Source organism: Pyrus communis, chromosome 10 (genome assembly GCF_041283825.1).
Source record: "Pyrus communis isolate YQ-2024b chromosome 10, ASM4128382v1, whole genome shotgun sequence".
Classification (NCBI taxonomy): Eukaryota; Viridiplantae; Streptophyta; class Magnoliopsida; order Rosales; family Rosaceae; genus Pyrus; species Pyrus communis.
The window spans coordinates 2132866-2153462 of record NC_142574.1 but is presented as its reverse complement, the minus strand read 5'-3'; the positions used below and the strand labels follow the sequence as shown (position 1 = coordinate 2153462).

At 41.8% G+C, this 20597-nt stretch overlaps 1 protein-coding gene and 1 pseudogene across 2 annotated transcripts; one reads left to right on the top strand and one right to left on the bottom strand.

Moving 5' to 3' along the window:
* The first annotated feature begins 150 nt into the window (after positions 1–150).
* LOC137728926 (small ribosomal subunit protein uS11m) lies at positions 151–2247 on the top strand. 2 transcript variants are annotated; one of them, XM_068467732.2, is made up of 3 exons: positions 151–660; positions 1000–1135; positions 1416–2247. In XM_068467732.2, exons 2-3 carry the CDS (start codon positions 1015–1017, stop codon positions 1934–1936), a joined length of 642 nt encoding a protein of 213 aa, XP_068323833.1. In that variant the 5' UTR covers positions 151–660; positions 1000–1014; the 3' UTR covers positions 1937–2247. The 2 variants fall into 2 exon arrangements, with proteins under 2 accessions (XP_068323833.1, XP_068323834.1); XM_068467733.2 differs by having other exon boundaries at positions 539–691.
* A 13688-nt stretch (positions 2248–15935) lies between these two features.
* Positions 15936–17536, bottom strand: LOC148693348 (uncharacterized; annotated as a pseudogene).
* Between the last annotated feature and the right edge of the window lie 3061 nt (positions 17537–20597).

Genomic DNA, 20597 nt, shown 5'->3' with positions numbered 1-20597 from the left:
TACTCGTATATGTGCGAACAACTTGGCGAGTCAATCATTGCACAAGCCTCAACGATCAGAAGTTTCTTCTGTGCATAGATTGATGTGTGATTTGTGCGAGGGTGGACCGATGGAATAATATAAGTTGGCATGCGTTTTGATAGACCTTTTGAGGGCACACCATGCTTGCATGGTTCAACTAGTTAGTGACATTCTAAAGATGTATGAGCAGTCTGCTTTTATAGGAAAATTACCTTTTCATGCTGTAGCTAGTAGCTTGTGATTAGTTTGAATATTTTCTATCCGATTGAATTAAGGATCTATTCTATACATAGTTTGATAAATTTTTTTTTTATAGAGTTATGAATATATAGAATTTGAAATTGATAATATGAATGGTTCTAATAATTAAAAATCTCTGTGATTTGAACACGAAATTCTTTGAGTATGAACTCGTACAAATCCTTGAGTACTAAAGCATTCTTCGAAGTTTTGGGGTCGAAAAGTAAATAAGAAAAAGATGTTGGTTAGAAAGTAAATAAATAAACCATCCGTAAGGGCTGAAAGAAATGCACGCCCTCGTCTGGGCACTCAGTCTACAGCAGTGTTGTTCTTCGCACTCAGTTGGCCCCTTCCGTCTCTTCGTTCCTGCTCTCCAGCCCGCTTTCTGGTCGCACTTGGGTATCTCTCTCTCTCTCTTAGTTCTGAGTGGGTAGGTATCGGATATGAACATCGATGATGGTTTAATGAGATTATTATCATGCGTTGATTTTGTGCTTTTACTTAGGGTTTGTTGATTTTTAATTTATTGGGTTTCAATTTGTTTGAATGATTGGGATTTCTTATGGGTTCGATTTTCTTCTCTCAAAATTTTCCGATTTGGGGTTTGTTCGATTTCCTCTTTGTAGTTGGTGCCTGGTGGCTTGTTTCTCTTTCACACACTCCAGTAGCTGAGGGAATTGGAAATGCTATTTAATTTCTATTCAGATTACCCATTAAGTGTTTGTTTAATTTCCTCAGGAAATCATACCTGCGATGTATTCTTCTCTTTCTCGACTGTCTTCCTCTCTGATTCAGCGGCTAGCTAGAACCCAATGCCCGGGCCGCGCCGAGCTCATCACTTCAAGGTCGTTCTCCGACTCTAGGATGCCGCCAGGCAAGTTCTTGTTCCTGCCTCCTTTTCTATTTCGTCCATGAATTTGATTACATTGTTGAGTGAATTTGATTACGTTGGGTTCCTGTTTTTGTTGCCTATGAATTTGATTACATGTTAAGTTAAATTTTTTGGGTTTTGAATCGCATTTTGAATACGGTTGCTTGTGGAATTAGTTTGCTAAGATAAATGGCGAGTCATGAGGTTTGATGGGAAGGGAAATCAATTCTTCATTAGTGGTAATGTCTTGCTAATGATTGAAAATATATTGTGGGATTTACAGGGCACCAAGAAAATTTTCGAAATGGTTTCAATGCTTCTGAGAATGGAGAGAGGAATTCCAGGTCTATCAACTTTGTGAGGGGAGTAGTAGAGGAGGATGGAAGGAGCAACTTTTGGGGTTCTCAGTTTCCTCGATCTAATATAGAGCAAAATGCTGATATTGTCCACGTAAAGCTGATGAAAAACAATACCTTTGTTACTGTGACGGACTCGAAGGGCAACAAGAAACTTGGGGCCTCAGCTGGTTCCATACCAGATATGAAAGGAGGACCTAAATTGGCGAAGTATGCGGCTGAAGCAACTGCAGAACACGTTGGACGCATGTCAAGAAATTTCGGCTTAAAATCAGTTGTGATGAAGGTGAAAGGTTTTACTTATTTTAAGAAGAAAAGGCAAGCTATCATGAGCTGGAAAGAGGGCTTCTCTAGTTCCCGAGTGGGTCACAGTCCAATTGTATACATTGAAGATACAACCAGAAAGCCCCACAATGGTTGTAGACTCCCAAAGCAGCGTCGTATCTAAACCACAGTGCAGGTTATCCTTGAGTGGGTATAGTACTTGGCTAGGGAGAAGTATTCGGTGAAATAATGAGCTTGACCTAGTTGTATTTTTTCTAAAAAAATTGGAATTTCATATTGTGATGTTAATGTAGTCTTTTTGAAGGTCACCTTACTATGATTTGAAGATGGTTGTTTATTATGATAAAGTAGTTGGTTAAAGAACTTATTCAATAATATTCCTGTGGAAAGTTTGGCTTTTTCTTAGTACTGGTAAAGAACTCGTGTTGAAGATAGTCTGTTTATCAAGTGTGAAAGACATTCGGATATTGCTTACATATATGTGTATTTTAGGTTACTAATGACTCAAGTTTAGGAAAACGTAGTTCAGATGAGTGCTATAAACAGGTCATTGTATGTTGGAAGCCGGTCGTACTTTGAATCAATTTCTGTGTTTCTCGTATGTTTGATGACTGAAATGTTTTAGGTTCGAGCTGAACTACATAAACACAACCAGTATTATTATGTCATGAAAGTTTAATGCATAAAATGTGGAATGCCTATGAATGTGGGTTTCTGGCTAGGGTATGGTTATATTTTCATTGTAGTGCACCCTAAGTCTTGGTCAGTATTGCTTAGTTATCAAGAGGGCCGGTTTACTCGACAAGATCAACGCAGCTTCGTAGTCTTGCACGTCTATCTAGCTCATTGTTCTTCTCTTCTTTGCCAGATTTTGATGTTCTTTAAAAGCCTGTTCCATTGATGAGTGAATGATTGAAGATGGTTTTTCAATTGTTAGTTATTGTTCTTTTACGAGCCGAATGATTTTGGCCTCTCTTTGAGGTTTGGGCTCTGTTCTTAGCTTCCGGGTTCCTGTATGGAATCACTGCAGGGTTCTTGCCTTATTGTTTGTTTCGTCGATTTCTGTGATTTGTGTTTTCCTGGTCTGAATGTGTTTCTTGCTTCTGTGGCCACAGAACTCTGTTACCAAATTTCACTCAGATTTGGTGCAAACATAATTTGGACAACGAAGAAGTAGATTTTCAAGTTTAGCTTTCATACACTTACATTTCTCCAATGTTGATTTCATTTGTGCAACGACTGAAGAAATGACCGCCAATGACTAGTTGGCAACTATATACTTTGTACTGCCTAACGTAACGTGTAGTGTTTATTGTAGTGAGTTTATAGGCATGGGAGCTGTGAAGTGTTGCTTTATTTTGGTGTATTTTCTGGGCATAGAACATTTTAAGTGGTGTGTTATTTTCCGAGTAGTTCGACTAATGTGAACTGGAGATGTGGAAATATTTGAATGGAATTTTGGAAGTTACTACGTGAACTCTGCCTGGTAAGTTTATCTTATGTTGCTGGCCTTAAGCTTGGATAAAATAGGAGGAAAAGTGTGTCAAGTAGTCTACAGTCGACACTCTTTTTCACGTCGAATTCCTACGACAATGGATCCTAAACTACGTAGTTGCAAATTTCCTCTATCCAAACTCTCTTCAAGTTTTTGTACATTTTTAAACAAGTTTCCCTGAGCTGATTAATTTTTTTTTCTATCTGCTTACAATGGATTTTCCTTTGAATTGCCGTCGTTTCTTAACTAATGCTTACAAACCATTTCACAGATTCCGCATCCATTTCCACGTTTATGTGCAGCTCTCCAAATTGATGTAAACACTCTCACGCAATAGTCAGTGATCCAAACATGTCTTTTTTGTGTCCTTACACACGTGGTACTCAGAGTGGTCGAAACGATTGGAATGCCCAGAAGTGCGTAGGTAGAGCCGGACTAGGCTCACATGACTAGAATTAGGCCATCTCCAACCGAGAGTTAGGTCAGAGGGTTTGTGGGCCCTATGAAATCTGAAAGGGTTAAAGGGTTGGCAGCATCCAGCTAGCCAACCAGTCCGAGCTGGCCAGAAAATTAGAGCAATCCTATTATAACCGATAGGATTGCTTGAAGAAAATTTTAAATCCAACGGTTAGCTGACGCCAGCTAGCCGTTATTTTTTAACATATATTTTTTTTTACAGTTTTATTTTTTTTATTTACAAATTTTTTCCTATAACTTCTATTTTTTTCTATAACTTCTATTTTACAAAATTTGTTTCATATTTTTTTTTAAAATTCCATTTTTTCCTATAACTTCTATTTCAGAAAATTTGTTTCATATATTTTTTTAATCCTATTTTTTTCTTATAACTTCTATTTTACAAAATTTGTTTCATATATATATTTTTTAAATTCCATTTTTTTACTATAACTTCTATTTCAGAAAATTTGTTTCATATATTTTTTTAATCCTATTTTTTTTTTATAACTTCTATTTTACAAAATTTGTTTCATATATATTTTTTTAAATTCCATTTTTTCCTATAACTTCTATTTCACAAATTTTTTTTCATATTTTTTTTAAATTCCATTTTTTCCGATAACTTCTATTTCGCAAAATTTGTTTCATATTTTTTTTTAAATTCTATTTTTTTCCTATAACTTCTATTTTACAAAATTTGTTTCATATATTTTTTTTTAAATTCTATTTTTTTTCTATAACTTCCTAAGCCATTATACAACATTATGTTGTAGTTTTTAAATAATAAATAATAAATGTTGATGTCACTTAGCCGTTGAATTTGAATTTAAGTTGTAGTTTTTATATAATAAATTATGTTTGGACTTATGACCCTCGGTTAGAGATGGTTTTTTGTGACAGGGTTAAAACGAGCCCTATGACCCTCGGTTGGAGATGGAGACAAATATAGCCCTGTACTGTTCATTAAAATATTAATATCTTGGAGGGCCAAAGGGATAAAACGAACCCTCTGGTCAGCCCTCGGTTGGAGATGGTCTAAGTCGAAATGATTGGAATACTGTAAAATGTTAATAACTTGTTCATTCCAACTCCAACTTAGGCATCGTTTGAGGCTTGAGCCTATGCGCTCACGGACTCAAGCTCTATCTAATTAGTAAAAACTCAATTGAAAACTGAAAGTGATAATTTAAATGAAAAAATCACCCTTCAACTTCATTTTCTCAACGCCAGAAAATTATAACTCAATAAATTACAAATAAATTTTGAAATCCAAAATGCGATAAATGAACTGTAAATCTGGGAACAAAATTGTACATTTTTTCTTATTCTCTAGTGGTGTACGAGAAGACATACCTTAGTCATGATGATCACATGACTAAACAACTAGTAAAAAGTTTCCAAAAAAAAAAAAAAAAAAAACTAGTAAAAAGAAAAGTCTTCAGTGTAATTCGTGTTGTTAGTAAAATGCTAAGGAGACTTTCTCAAAGCCAGACTCTCTATAGATTCTCCCTCACCTCATCATTTTGGCACAATATTTTATAATATTGGCACGAGAACTGTGCCAAGAACATGAGATGATCAAGAGTCCATAAAAATTTCTATTTTCAAAAGAATCTCCTTAACATTTCTTTGGAATTTATCGTCCCCTCCATCAATACGATAAAGAAAAAAAATACTCGAAAGAAATGTCGTTCAAATTAGCACCAAGTAAACTATTCTATATTTTTATTACCAATGAAATACATGGTGCGCTGAACAAAACCAGATAACACCAACATGATTAATTAAACGCTCAACAAGCATTAATTCACTCTGAGAGATGAAAATTTTTTGGATCGTAACCATACAAAATAGTTGAATTAAACATGATGCAGAATTAAGAAATTTTTAATTGATTGTGTAGACATCAAAATTTCGGTGAAATGAATGTTGACCAATAATTAAAATTTCAACGTTCACGTGTCACATAAATTTTACATGTAGCGTGTGACTCAACGAAAAATCGAAATAAATTGGAAAAGTCATCAAATAGGACACGTGTCAATACCTGGCAGGAATGATTTATTTCATCTGATTATTTAAATCCAAAAATCAAGTTTTGGAATTCTATAAATAGGAAGCCAAGGCATTCATTTTGGAGAAAGAAAGAAGAAAGAAAGAAAGTAGAAAGAAAGAAAGAAAGAAGAAAGAAAGAAGGAAGGAAGAAGAGAAAGAAAGAAGGGAATTTACATCACACCAAAACTTTGAAGCTTTGAAACTCTAAAGCTCTCAAGCAAATCTCGAAGGACCAAGAAAGCTATCTTCGTTCTTCGTCAAATCTGAAGAGAAGTGTTCATCATTCATCATCCGTTCATCCTAAGATCAAGCCCCAACGGCCCTTTGGATCAACAACCTCAACAAATCCACACATCCAATTGTTCTTCAAGATTAAGCCCAAAAGCCCTTGAAGATCCGCTCATCCATCAACCTTCAAGATCAAGCCCAAAAGCCCTTGAAGAAATCCATACACCCAGTCTTCAAGATCAAGCCCAAAAGCCCTCGAAGATCCGTTCATCAACTGTTCATCCCTAGATCAAGCCCCGATGGCCCTTTGGATCAACAGCTCATCCACAAACCCATACACCCATTCTTCAAGATCAAGCCCAACGACCCTTGAAGATCCGTTCATCAACTGTTCATCCTTAGACCAAGCCCCGACGGCCCTTTGGATCAACAGCTCATCCACAAACCTACACCCTACGAAGATAGAATCAGAGGATCAAATTACAAAGAGATTGTAACCCCAAAATCATTAATACAAAATATATATTTTTGTACACGGTATTCTTGTTTCTTGTTGCAGGAACTTTTCGTGTTTACAAACTTGGCACGCCCAGTGGGACCTCTCTACCTCTCATCTCTATCCTCAAATCATCGAAAAACGCAAATGGCATCAAGAAAGGATCAAGCTGTTCCTGCAATCAAAGCAAAGAACAAGAACATTATCGCCGCAAGTGGTGATATTTCGGGCATCATAACCCGAAGTAAGGCAAGAGCTCTTTTTGCTGCGGCTTCCGCCCCTGCATTAACTCTGTCAAAGGAACAAGAGCACTTGAGGTACGAGCCTGTGATCACCTTAACCTCGCTAAGGGCATCAAAGGGGGAAAGCCCGAGGAAATACTCAGAGTCCCTACTCTCCGATGCTGATTCGAGCGGCAGTACAACCATGCAAGTTATGACCACTGGAGCAACTTCAATCGAGGAGCAGCTAGCTCAGATGAATGAAGCAATCGCAAAGCTCACACGGACTGTGGAAGAGAAGGACTTGCAGATTGCCGCACTTGTCAACCAACTAGATGCGCTGCCCGACGTGAAAGTCGACCCAAATATTGGCCTATTAAAGAAAGAAGACGACGAAGAAGAGGAGCCACCAGTGGAGAAAGTTGAAGAGAAGCCGAAGTTAGACCAAGCAACGGCATTCATGGGATCTCTCTCTATCCAGCAGCTACAGGAGATGATCGCAAGCACTGTCAAGACACAGTACGAAGGAAGCTCGCATGACTCCGCACTGTACTCAAAGCCTTACTCCAAGAAGATTGATGCTTTGAAGATGCCAAGGGGTTATCAGCCCCCAAAATTCATGCAGTTCGATGGAAAAGGCAACCCGAAGCAACATGTCGCCCATTTCATTGAAACTTGCAACAATGCTGGGACAGAGGGAGACTACCTCGTCAAACAGTTCGTGCGTTCGCTGAAAAGTAACGCTTTTGACTGGTACACTGACCTCGAACCTGAGTCTATCAACAGTTGGGACCAGCTAGAAAGGGAATTCCTCAACCGTTTCTACAGCACTCGTCGTACTGTAAGCATGCTAGAGCTGACCAGTACGAAACAGTGGAGAGATGAACCTGTCGTCGACTACATAAATAGATGGCGCTCCTTAAGTCTAGATTGCAAATATCGGCTTTCTGAAACCTCTGCCATTGAGATGTGCGTTCAAGGCATGCACTGGGGGTTACATTACATCCTCCAAGGCATAAAACCAAGAACATTCGAAGAGCTAGCAACTCGTTCCCACGACATGGAGCTGAGTATCGCTAATCATGGGAAAAAGGAGCCGATTACTAACTTCAATAAGGAGAAAGTATTCGCCCCAAATGTAGACAAGACCGGGAAGAAGCCCGCTAAGGAACCTTTCACCGTCAACACTACCCCCATCAAGACCTCCTCAGCGCCCATCAAGACCTCCTCAGCGCCCATCAAGACCTTCTCCAAGAAGAAAGCGAAGGAGATAAAGACAAGTGAGCCTTCTCGCACCCAAGACAGATACAATAACACCTTGAGAGAGTTGGAACAGAAAACGTACCCTTTTCCTGACTCTGACATGGCTGCCATGTTAGATGACTTGCTGGAAAAAAAGGTAATTGAGCTACCCGAATGCAAGCGTCCTGAAGAAATGAATCGCACAAACGATCCTAGGTACTGCAAGTACCATCGTATTGTGAGCCATCCTGTTGGCAAGTGCTTCGTTCTTAAAGAACTCATCATGAAGCTAGCACAACAAAGGCAAATTGAGCTCGACCTTGAGGACACGGCCGCAACGCATACCACTACAATTGCGTTTGGATCGTTTAATCATGTGCCTCTCCAAACGACACCTGACCGTTCCCGTGAATGCTTAAGTTGCACGACACCTCCTACACAACCATCACTGGAGAAAAGTGACCAAGATGCACATGCTGATGATGAAGAAGGATGGATATTGGTAACCTACAAAAAGACAAGGAAACCAAGACCACAAGTCATACAGCCAAAGGTGGAACAAAGAAGAAATCACCACGGCCGCAACAATGCGAAGCCTAAAAGAAACATAAAGCATAAAAAAACAACATATGCTAGGGAACCTATGGAGCAGGAGCCACGCATTCCCGTTTCCTTGCGTGAGTACTTCCCGAATGACTTTTTCCAACAGTGCACTACCGTGGCCTGTCACATGGTTGAAATAGAAATAGAAGAGCCCTCAAAAGGCAAAGCTATCGCCACTGACGTAGAAAAGACCCTTACACCTGGAGAAGGTCTGCCAATACACTTTAGCATCGAGGAAGCGCTACCATTGCCAAAAAAGATGCGAAGAGCACTAGCAGCAGTCTTGGCAGGTCCCGACGACCACGAAGTGCAAGAAAGTAACGACGAAGGCTCGAAGCTTCAGCCACATGAATGTGCCACATGTTGTGCCACCCATGACGTAATTAACTTCACTGACGAAGACCTACTGTTGGGATCAAAGCCTCACAACCATCCTCTCTTCGTCTCCGGGTACATAAGGGAATACAAAGTCAACCGCATGCTTGTGGATGGTGGGTCGGCCATAAACATCATGCCAAAATCAACAATGACCATAATCGGCATCAAGGTGAATGAACTATCCCTGAGCCGTCTGCTGATCCAGGGTTTTAACCAAGGAGGACAAAGGGCGATGGGCATGATCCGAGTAGAGATGACCATGGGTGAGCTCAAATCAAGCACGATATTCCACGTGATTGATGCAAGAACTTCCTACAGCTTGCTCTTAGGAAGACCTTGGATCCACGCAAATGGGGTAGTGCCGTCCACCCTTCACCAATGCCTAAAATTTTACCGAGAAGGAGTGAAGGTGATCCAAGGTGATACCAAGCCATTCACCGAAGCCGAATCACATTTTGCAGATGCTAAGTTCTACATGGATGAAGAGACGGTACCCGAAGCCCTTCCGGAAGAGATCAAATCCACGGGCAGAGCAGCACCTAAAAAGCAGGAGTGGCAAGCCATGCCTAAAAAGCAAAAAGAGCAGGCCGTGCCATCTTCAAGCAAAGATGATGACGAGTTTGCTAAACCTGCAACAACCAAAGGGAGTAGGATGCCGTCAGAAGGACCGAACACACCCATATTCCGGTATATCCCGATGTCAAGAAGAAAGAATGGTCAATCTCCATTCGAAACTAGAAAAACCGACACACAGTGGTACACGGATAACGTGAAGTTGCTCAAGACGAATGCAGTTTTGCCTCTGACACAGCTAGGGGATGCTAAGGCCGCAAGACTACCACAAGGCTTCATAAAAGCTCTACCAAGAAAGGTGGAATCAAGCTTTCTTCCAACCAAGAGGACCGAGGAAGGTTTCGACCCTAACGCCTACAAACTCATGTCAAAGGCCGGGTACGACTTCGCTTCTTCTGCGGTGGCTGGAAAGAAGGTTTCAAATACTGTCAATGACGAAGAACGTAACCTCACCAAAACTCAAAAGAAGTTGAAGGAGCATGGTTATGGAGTTGACAACAACAAAGCCGGACTTGGTTTCACACCAAATGCACCTGTGATGATTTCAAGCCAAGCGAAAAACACAGCACTCAATATGTCAACATGAGCATTGAACAAGACCAAGAAGAGCCTAAACCCTCCCATCGGACGTCGGTCTTCGATAGGATGAGCCAGTCAAGCTCCAGAACTTCAGTGCTTAATCGCATTGGCGGTCAAGACTGAACCTCTGTCTTCAAGAGGCTTAACGCGCCAACATCCCAAAGCTCTGTTTTTGAAAGGTTGTTAAAGCTTAAGAAACAAAGCAACACAGTTATCTCTCCTCTACGACGATCAACTTCAGAAAGATTTGAAGATAATGAGAAGCCTTTTGGAAAGAGGAAGACAACACCAAAGGGAGAAAAGCTCGATGGGTTAGGAGAAAAGGACGATGTTCGAAGCTTGATTCCTTCAAGGATGAAGCGCCAAGCAATCCTAGAGGTTGACACAAAAGGACCACTGAAGGTAAGGAGGCGCATCATCGTCCACACTGGCAAATCTTCATGCCAACAAACCCAAGAGAACGGCACTGAAGATGAAATCCCTAAGAAAGATGTCACTTATGGCTCTTTCGACTTAAAGTTTTCACCTCAACCGCTGGGGGCATGCTCCAAAACCATGTCAGTCAAGTCAAGTGAAGATGAAGGATGGATTCATGTCACTCCGAAGAAGCTGCACGAGAAACATATGTCTTGTCCACAAGTTCACCAATCGGAAAGGGGGCAAAGCAGCTACCGTCAACCTTCAAAGCTACATGAAAATGTTGAGGATGATGAAATTACAACACAAAGATCGTTCATGCGGGATCTTTTCTTCCTCGAAGACGTCTTCAATTTCTCGATCAAGGCTCCTTGTCATGAAGATTGTGAGGAATGCATTTCGAAGATCGCTTCGAAGAAATTGGACAAGCAACAACCATTTTGTCCACAAGTTTATCAGTCGAAAAGGGGCAAAACAGCTCCTGTCAACCTCCAGAACAATGTGAAAGTGTTGGAGATAATGAAATTTCGACACAAAGATCGTCCATCCCCATCACAATGTGCGACCTCTTCCCAGAAGACTTCTTCAATTACTCGGTCAAGGCTCCTTCTTATGAAGATTGCGAGGAACGCCTCTCCCAGAACACCAGACAATCCTTATGCCGACAAGCTCGAGAAGACAGCACCGAAGAGGAGATCTAAGATGTTTTCCACGTCACGGTTCAAGAAGGTAAAGAAGACGAAATCCCCGAGGAAGATGTCACTGCTGCACCACCATAGCTCGAAGATGGGGGGCAAGCCACGATCGATGATCTCAAGGAACTCAACTTAGGTACAAGCAAGGAACCAAAGCCTATCTTCGTAAGTGCATTATTAAGTATAGACGATATGGAGGAGTATTATCAGCTGTTGTTAGAGTACAAAGACGTCTTTGCCTGGACCTACAAAGAAATGCCCGGCCTGGACCCTATCATCGCTGTTCATCATCTTGCGGTCAGGCCTGGAACACGACCAATAAAGCAAACTCAAAGACGCTATCGATATGAGCTTATCCCACAAATCGAGGTCGAGATCGACAAGCTAATCGAAGCAGGCTTTATTCGAGAAGTGCAATACCCCAAGTGGATCTCTAACATCGTCATTGTCCTTAAGAAATCAGGACAAATACGTGTTTGCGTAGACTTCCGGGACCTCAACGATGCTTGCCCAAAGGATGACTTCCCCTTGCCAATCATTGAAATCATGGTGGATGCAACCACTGGCCATGAGGCATTATCATTCATGGATGGCTCTTCTGGGTACAATCAAATTCGCATGGCCCTCGAAGACGAGGAACTAACAGCCTTTCGTACTCCAAAAGGTATCTACTGCTACAAGGTGATGCCCTTTGGTCTAAAGAACGCTGGAGCTACGTATCAACGCGCAATGCAGAAAATCTTCAATGACATGCTACACAAAAACGTAGAATGTCACGTAGATGATGTGGTGGTCAAGACGAAGAAAAGATCAGACCACTTGAAGGATCTGCGAATAGTGTTCGAAAGGCTGCGAAAATACAACCTCAAGATGAACCCGTTAAAGTGTGCGTTTGGCGTCACCTCTGGAAAATTCCTCGGCTTCATCGTCAAGCACCGTGGTATTGAAGTAGACCAATCAAAGATCAAGGCCATTCAAAGCATGCCCGAGCCAAGAAACCTGCACGAGCTGAAAAGTCTACAAGGACGGCTAGCCTTCATCAAACGCTTCATCTCCAACCTCGCAAGGCGTTGTCAACCGTTTAGTCGCCTTATGAAGAAAGATGTTCCATTCGTATGGGACAAAGCATGCCATAATGCTTTTGAAAGCATAAAGAAATATTTGTCAAGTCCACCTGTCCTGGGGCACCTGTGCCCGGGAAACCACTCATATTGTATATTGCTGCTCAGGAAAGTTCAATCGGAGCACTCTTGGCGCAAGAGAATGAATCCCAAAGAGAAGGAGCACTTTACTACCTCAGTCGAACTTTCACCGGCGCTGAGTTGAACTATTCCCCAATAGAAAAGATGTGCCTCGCTTTGGTGTTTGCCATTCAGAAACTCAGACATTACATGCATGCTTACACCATCCACTTGGTTGCTAAAGCCGACCTTGTCAAATACGTTATGACTAAGCCAGTCTTGACAGGGCGACTCGCTAAATGGGCTTTGCTTCTTAATCAATATGAGATCATCTACGTCCCAGCTAAAGCCGTCAAGGGACAAGCACTAGCAGACTTCCTTGCCGATCATCCAATCCCGGCTGATTGGAAAATCTCAGACGACTTGCCTGACGAGGAGGTGTTCTACATCGACATCTTCCCGACATGGACGATGTTCTTCGACGGATCCGCACGAGCAGACGGAGCGGGGGCAGGAGTAGTATTCATGTCACCACAAAGGCACATACTACCTTACTCCTTCCAACTGAATGAGCTATGCTCCAACAATGTTGCTGAGTACCAAGCATTGATCATCGGGCTCCAAATGGCGATCAACATGGAAATCACAGCTCTTGAGGTATATGGCGATTCCAAGCTCATAATCAATCAACTCTTAACTGAGTATGAGGTGAGGAAAGATGATCTCGTCCCATACTTCCGGCTAGCGACCCAACTGCTACAAAAGTTCGAAGCTGTGACACTAGAACATGTGCCAAGAAAGGAAAATCAAATGGCAGACGCTCTCGCCATTCTAGCCTTGAGTATGACACTAGGAAAAGATGAAGTTGCAGACGTGCCAGTTTTCCAAAGATGGGTGATTCCGCTCGTTAATGAAATGTCACTAGATGATACAAATGTCATCTCAGTACTTCCAGTCGATGCCGAAGAGTGGAGACAGCCGCTGATCGACTACTTAGAGCACGAAAAGCTTCCAGATGATCTTAGACACCGTTCCGAAATACGTCGACGAGCACCTCGCTTCCTTTACTACAAAGGAACACTCTACCGAAGCTCTTTTGAAGGACTGCTCCTGAGATGCCTAGGTGAGGAAGAAATTAATCAAGCCATGGAAGAAGCACATTCAGGTGTGTGTGGGGCACATCAATTTGGACCAAAGCTACATTTCCAGCTTAAAAGGATGGGTTACTACTGGCCGAGCATGGTGAAGGATTGCCTGGAACACGCCAAAAGGTGCCAAGCCTGCCAATTCCACGCCAACTTCATACGTCAACCACCTGAACCATTACACCCTACAGTTGCTTCATGGCCGTTCGACGCATGGGGATTGGACGTTGTAGGACCAATTACGCCAAAGTCATCTGCAAGGGAAGCTTACATCCTAGCTGCAACAGATTACTTCTCCAAGTGGGCTGAAGCCATACCTTTAAGGGAAGTAAAAAAGGAAACTGTTGTTCGTTTCATCAAGGAGCATATCATCCACCGATATGGGGTGCCTCGTTACATTATCACTGACAACGGAAAGCAGTTCTCCAACCGACTCGTGGACGAGCTTTGCGACAAATACAAGTTCAAGCAGCACAAGTCTTCCATGTATCATGCTCCGGCCAACGGCCTCGCGGAAGCATTCAACAAGACGCTGTGCAACCTCCTGAAAAAGGTAATCGGCCGAACAAAGAGAGACTGGCATGAAAGAATAAGTGAAGCACTTTGGGCATATAGGACTACACATAGGACTCCTACCCAAGCTACACCTTATTCTCTCGTATATGGCGTAGAAGCTGTTCTACCGCTTGAAAGTCAAATCCCCTCACTAAGGATGGCTGTACAAGAAGGCTTGACTGATGAAGAAAATGCAAAGTTGCGCCTTCAGGAGTTGGAAGCGCTGGATGAGAGAAGGCTCGAAGCTCAACAACACTTGGAATGCTACCAAGCACGGTTATCCAAGGCATTCAACAAGAAAGTCCGCCCAAGGTCTTTCCAAGCCGGAGATCTCATGCTGGCATTGCGTAGGCCTATCATTACAACTCATAAGACAAAAAGCAAGTTCACATCAAAGTGGGATGGACCCTACGTAATACAAGAGATCTACACCAATGGCGCCTACTTAATCATGGCATAAGACGGGTTGAAGATCGGCCCCATCAACGGCAGATTTTTGAAGCGCTACTACCCCTAAAACAAACGCACCACGCTCTTGGCCCGCAAGAGCATAAACTGTGTACGGCAAAATCATCATCAAAACCATCACTCATTTGAACTACGTTATGACTTGATCCCTTCTTTGGAAGAGTACGTAGGCAACTTGAAACTTCAAAACTTCAAGTACAGTCACATCAAAATAAATAAATAAATGTTTCATTAAAAGAAAGTCAATTTTATTTCAAAAAAAAAAAAAAAAAAAAAAAAAAAAACACTTTGAAAAATAAAGAGCAAATTCAAGAATGCAAACATTTTATTTCTTTAAAGGAAAAAGTCTGATTACAAAAGAAAAAAAGGGCAGAAGACACTACTCGAAAACTATGTCCCTAACACTAAGGAGGCGGTCTTCAAGCAAGCCTTCCAAAGCCTTCAAAGTCTCTACCTCGGTGAGAGACAGGATGGGCAACTCTATAGCCATGTCTTTCTCTTGTTCTAGGCGTGAAATCTCCTCTTGGCATTGAGAAAGTGTAGCTCCCTGCTCCCCGAGAACACTTTCAAGTTTTGATGTCTCGCTGCCCAGCTGTTCTTGTTCTCGCATCAACATATCTAGACGTACCCGGACAGAACCTAAAGAAGTCTCTGTAGATTGATAATCTCCCGAAGCAGCTTGCTGAGAAGACCGGGCCTGGGTTAGTGACAAGTCTATTGCAGCAAGTTGGTGAGCTCTAACATCTGGACTCAACTTCTTCAAGGAAATAACACGCAAGGAAGAATACTCAGTTGAGGCGGCCATAATTTCAGCAATTTTGATCTTTAAGGATGAAGAATCAATGTTAAGATTGTCAATTGCAAAAATAAGTTTCGACAAGTCCTCCTTAAGCAACGCAAGGTCCTCCGACGGGCATTTCGAAATCCTCCCCTCAATATGGCTCTTGATATCCATTGCCGCATAAAGATTGATGCGATGAATAAGCTACTCAGTACCACTAAGGTTTGGCCCTCTCAGAGAGATCTCAGAGCTAGCTGGCAAAGGTATAGAACGCACGACGGGATCTTGCATGCCTCCACCTACACACGGCAAACTTGCGAAACTTGACGAACTTGGGATAAGCTCTGTACCAGGTGGATCCCCAATCTCCTCGCCTGTAGGTAGGTCGCCTCCAAATAACATCTCCGTATAAGAATAAATACCTGTGGTCGCCAAGTCAAAAGAACAAGAAGGCCCAACCTAAAGAAAACAAAGAAAGCTGTTAGAAGCAAAAGCTAGAACAATGAAAGCAGAAGAAGTCATAAGAGAGAAGAAGATGCATACGTCTTTCTCAAACGACACACTGCCATCGAGTTGAGGGAGCCTAAACACTTATTTCTTCTTATGACGAAAATTGACATCGCTATCGGCTTGAGCGCCTTCAAGACGTCGCTTGTTTAAAACTTGTTGACCCTGCCGCAAGACAAGTCCATCTTCGTGCGAATCAACTTCATCACCAGCCTCTTCAGATACATCCAGATGTTGAGAAGACAAGCGTGGGCATTGAGGGACTAAAACCACTGGTCTATCTTGCAAAGTAGCAGCACTCGCGCAATCAAAAGATATCAATTGTGTAGGAACCACAGAACACCCCTCTTTCAATACATTAAGGTGTGAATGAGAAGAATTGGTACCACTTGCCATCCCCAAATTCTCATAATATACCTTTGACCACCAACTTACGTAAGCACGGGTTACTGGACTACTCTTGAACTCGTCTTTGGCCGGCAGGGTGACAGAAGCATTTGTACATGCACGGGTACAAGACTCCCAATGCATATACACGGCTTGCAAGGAGTCTAATTATTTTTTTTCCTTCAGCTTGCCTGGCACATGTTGGACAAAACCAAATTGCCTGCTGAAACGGTGGGGACTATACGGCTGAACAATGCATCGATCTTCTTGCCGCAAAGAAACATACCCTGAGCGAAGACTTATAAGGTAAGATAAGTCTGAGAAGCGAAGATGCGAATCGTCCATGATGCCTCGCCGCACCGAGCCAACTCTCGTCAGATAGTCCATCTTCAAGCCTTCGCAGCTTCTAAACAGTGCTTGCGCCTGGGAATCATCGAGGCTCTTCGAAGAAAGCACGCCAGAATACTTCGTCATCAAAGGCCCTGACTTGTTTAGAGTTGAAGAAAAAAAATGAGTACCGAAGTACTCACCCAACCAACCATACACATAGTGGTAGGGAAGAACCGCGGCACGATCTTCAGTGTTTGCTGAGTTCGAAACAACACTCAAGCCATTATAAATATTGGCCAAAACCGGGATAGCAAGACTAAAAGATTCACCTGCAGCCATCTTGCTAGCAACTTTGAAAACCCCAGGACGAACAAAGTTGACGTCGCCGATTGGAAAAACAAACTTACAAAGCCAACAAGCTAAGAAAGCAGCTAGGTAAGATTCTTCCACATGCTCTGATGCTATGCCAAGGTCCTCAAACGCCCTCAACTCGGCAGGGGAACGACGCCTAGCTGAACCAATGGCACCAGATGGATATGAGTCTCCCTTTGGCTTAGTGGTTTTGTTGCAACTTCTTCTCTTCGAGGACTTCTTGTACCTTGTGTCCTCCCAATACCAGAAGCGGATCCATGAAGAAATCTTCACGCCTGATTTACTTCGAGCATCTTGGGAAAGCTTGTGATATGCCCAAAATAAACAGCGACAACTCGCAGGCAATCCTCGGTTATTGCAGAGAGAAAGTTCATCCGCACTAGGAACGACCTCGTCATAAAACTTACCTTGGATTGGCAATCCCCCTATCTTGTGGAGATCCCAAAGTGAAATTGACATCTCTCCTTGAGCTGTATGAAGCGTGTTAGTCGCTGAACACCAATGCTCGAAGAACGCATGAAGGACAGAATGATGGAGATCATAACTAAACAAAGACGCGTACACGGCATGGTAAAGGCCCATGCTAGTAAGCACATGTTTAGATCAGCCCAAGACATCTTCAAGCCACTCCCAATAAGACTCATCAAAAACAGCTTCTCCGGTAGTCGACAAGGCGTCATTCCAAGCCATAGCTCCGCTGCGGATGTGATCTCCGAGAAGCTTAAACAAAGCCAGATGATTGTCACGAGCATGGTGCGAAGGGTTCAAGATAAGAATCCCCGGTGTGCACGCCTCCTTCTCCGTATTTGATCGAACAAAGTCTGCCACCTTCCAAGATACTTTAGAAGACCACGACTTAATATGCATGGAGTTGTCTTTTGTAGGAAGAGCAAGCGCCTTAAGGCCAGTCAGTGGGGCATAAATCTTCAACGTTGTTCCCCTATCTTGCGAATCATTTTCCTTCGCGAGAATGGTGATGGTGTTACTCTTAAAACATTTGAAAAATACCATGACCGCAACAAAGCAAAAAAAAAAAAAAACAGCCACAAAACTTGAACAGCAGGACAACAGACAGTGCAATGGTGTGCAGCGAACAGTGCAGTGATGACGGTGCAGCAAGCAGCAGCAAGAGGCACAACAACGTCACCACCGAGGAAAATTATGATCAAAAGGCACTACACAACATAAACTCGCTGCAGTCTTTTGCATAACCCCACACGGTAAAAGTGACACACTGCAACAAGCTCCAAGCAGCGGCAAGAGGCACGGCAACGTCACTACCAGGGGAAGACTGTGACCAAAAGGCATTACACAGCAAAATCCCTTTGCAATCTTTGCACAACACCACACTTTCTACACCACCAATTTATGCGTTCCTGGGTTCTTCGTCGGTTTGACAGCCTCAACCTTCTTATAAAGAAAAAAAATGACGATGTAGAATAGGTTGAGCCTCAACCTTCTTATAAAGAAAAAAAAATGACGATGTAGAATAAAAAATAATAAAATAAAGTAAAAGGAAATGATGATGTTGGGAAGTAATGATGAAAGTAAAGAATAAAATAAAAAAAAAAAAAAATTAAAAAAAAAAAAACATCTTTGGTGGATCAGTGCCACCGAAAGAAAAAAAAAATAGAATAAAAAATAATAAAATAAAGTAAAAGGAAATGATGATGTTGGGAAGTAATGATGAAAATAAAGAAAAAAAAAAAAAAAAAAAACATCTTTGGTGGCTCAGCGCCACCGAAAGCAAAAAATAAAATTAAAAAAAAAAAAATCTTGGTGATATATATGTTTTATCTGTATTTAGCACAATACACTGAATAAAATAAAGCATGTCCATTGATCTCCGAGAAATTACAAGTGCGTAAAAAAAAAAAAAAAAAAAAAAAAAAAAAAAAAAAAAAAGATGGTGCTTTCACAAATGATTTTCTTTTTGAAATGTGTATGGGAAACATACCTTTGGACTACATATTCTTTTGTTTGAAACTCTAGATATATATATATTATTTTGGCTATATCAATGTGGTAATCAAATTTCATCAACTCTAGAGGGGACGCCATATGTATTAAAGCATGCTTTTAGTTAATAGAATTGTTGAGTTTCACCAACACTTAATCTTCGCATGGGTTCAACATCAAATGCAAGAGGGAATATCTCCATATAAATCACACAAACAGAGGAGATACCTCTCTCAGGCTAGCTTGCTCTCCATACATCATTTATGGATTCATGTAAACTAAGGCACCACCTCCGTTAACAGAGTTAGTGGGATCAACATGCCAAGTGAGGACCAACGAAGATTCGACAAGCCAAGAAGTGACCGTAGATGAGATCAGCCCACAAGGGTCTCCCAAGGCAAGATCTAGATGGATCTTCAAGCGATAATGACCTCATATAATCATGGCCAGACATAGTCCATGATCATTGATGATGTTAACAGTGATCTTTAAACATGACTCTTGATTGGTGTCCCTCATCACGCCTCTCATAGTCAACCGTTGTTGGCTAAAAGGGTGAGATAACCTAGGGTTCAAACCAACCACTTAGGTAGTGCACACGTGCCCTAATGAATCACCTTAAGCTCAATCCAAACTCTACATCAAGACATGTCCGCTTTCCTGCGAAGGTAATTGTTTCTTTAGGCAGAAACTCATAGCTTGTGGTTCATTTTCCTACAATTAAATTTAACTTAGGCATTAAAGGATCTTTGGCTCACACCACATCAATGTGACAAGGTCTCCCTTGTCTTACTCTCTTGGTTTGTAGGGGTACATAAGAGTACTTCTAAACTTGTGTAAAATTTATTCCACAGAAATTATTGTTCTTATTGAGAATCTATTCATATTCATAGCAGTCTCTCAATTCTGAGTCCAGGAACTTTTAGGACCAACCAGTTATTTCTAACTCTTAGAAACGTCATTATGGAATACACTTGCCGCAATAACAACGTAGGGAAAAGCTCCAACCTCTTGCTCAGCAGTAGGAAGAAAACCAAGCCCCTCTTCCAAACTCAAATCCTATTGTGGAAGAGTAGGCTGTCAATCAGGATCTACCTCCTAGGCTCCTATTGTGGAGGATTGGATGGATTTTAAGGAAATTAAAGTTCCTCGATTGAGTTATTCAAGAACTCAATGTGCCTCAGAAAGAATGATTTAGAAAGAGAACTTCTTAACATTAACTCTCGCATGTAGAGATAAGAGAAGGTCATGCAAACTATGATTAACCAGATCTTGTTGAAATGTCTCACATCGACCGTATCAATGAGAAAAAAAGAGTTTAAATATCATAACCCCACTTCAACTAATACCGAGGCCTTTTGTGATAAAACCCCACACCGGACGGATTGTATAGGTGATAATTACCCAGTTGAGGACAATATCAGTTTTGTTAAAAGTGGGCCGTATGGCCCGTCTCCCTGATAATTCTACTTGGTATCAGAGCTAGGGAGTAGGCTCGTATTGTATTGTCGCGTGTAGGGTGAGTCCCCTTGGAGACACATGGTTGTGGTTGTTGATGTGTGGATCTCCCACGTGTGATCCACTAATTGGGTCCCACATGAGGGGGCATGTTGAAATGTCCCATATCAATCGTATCAATGAGAAAAGAAGAGTTTAAATATCATAGCCCCACTCCAACTAATACCGAGGCCTTGAAGG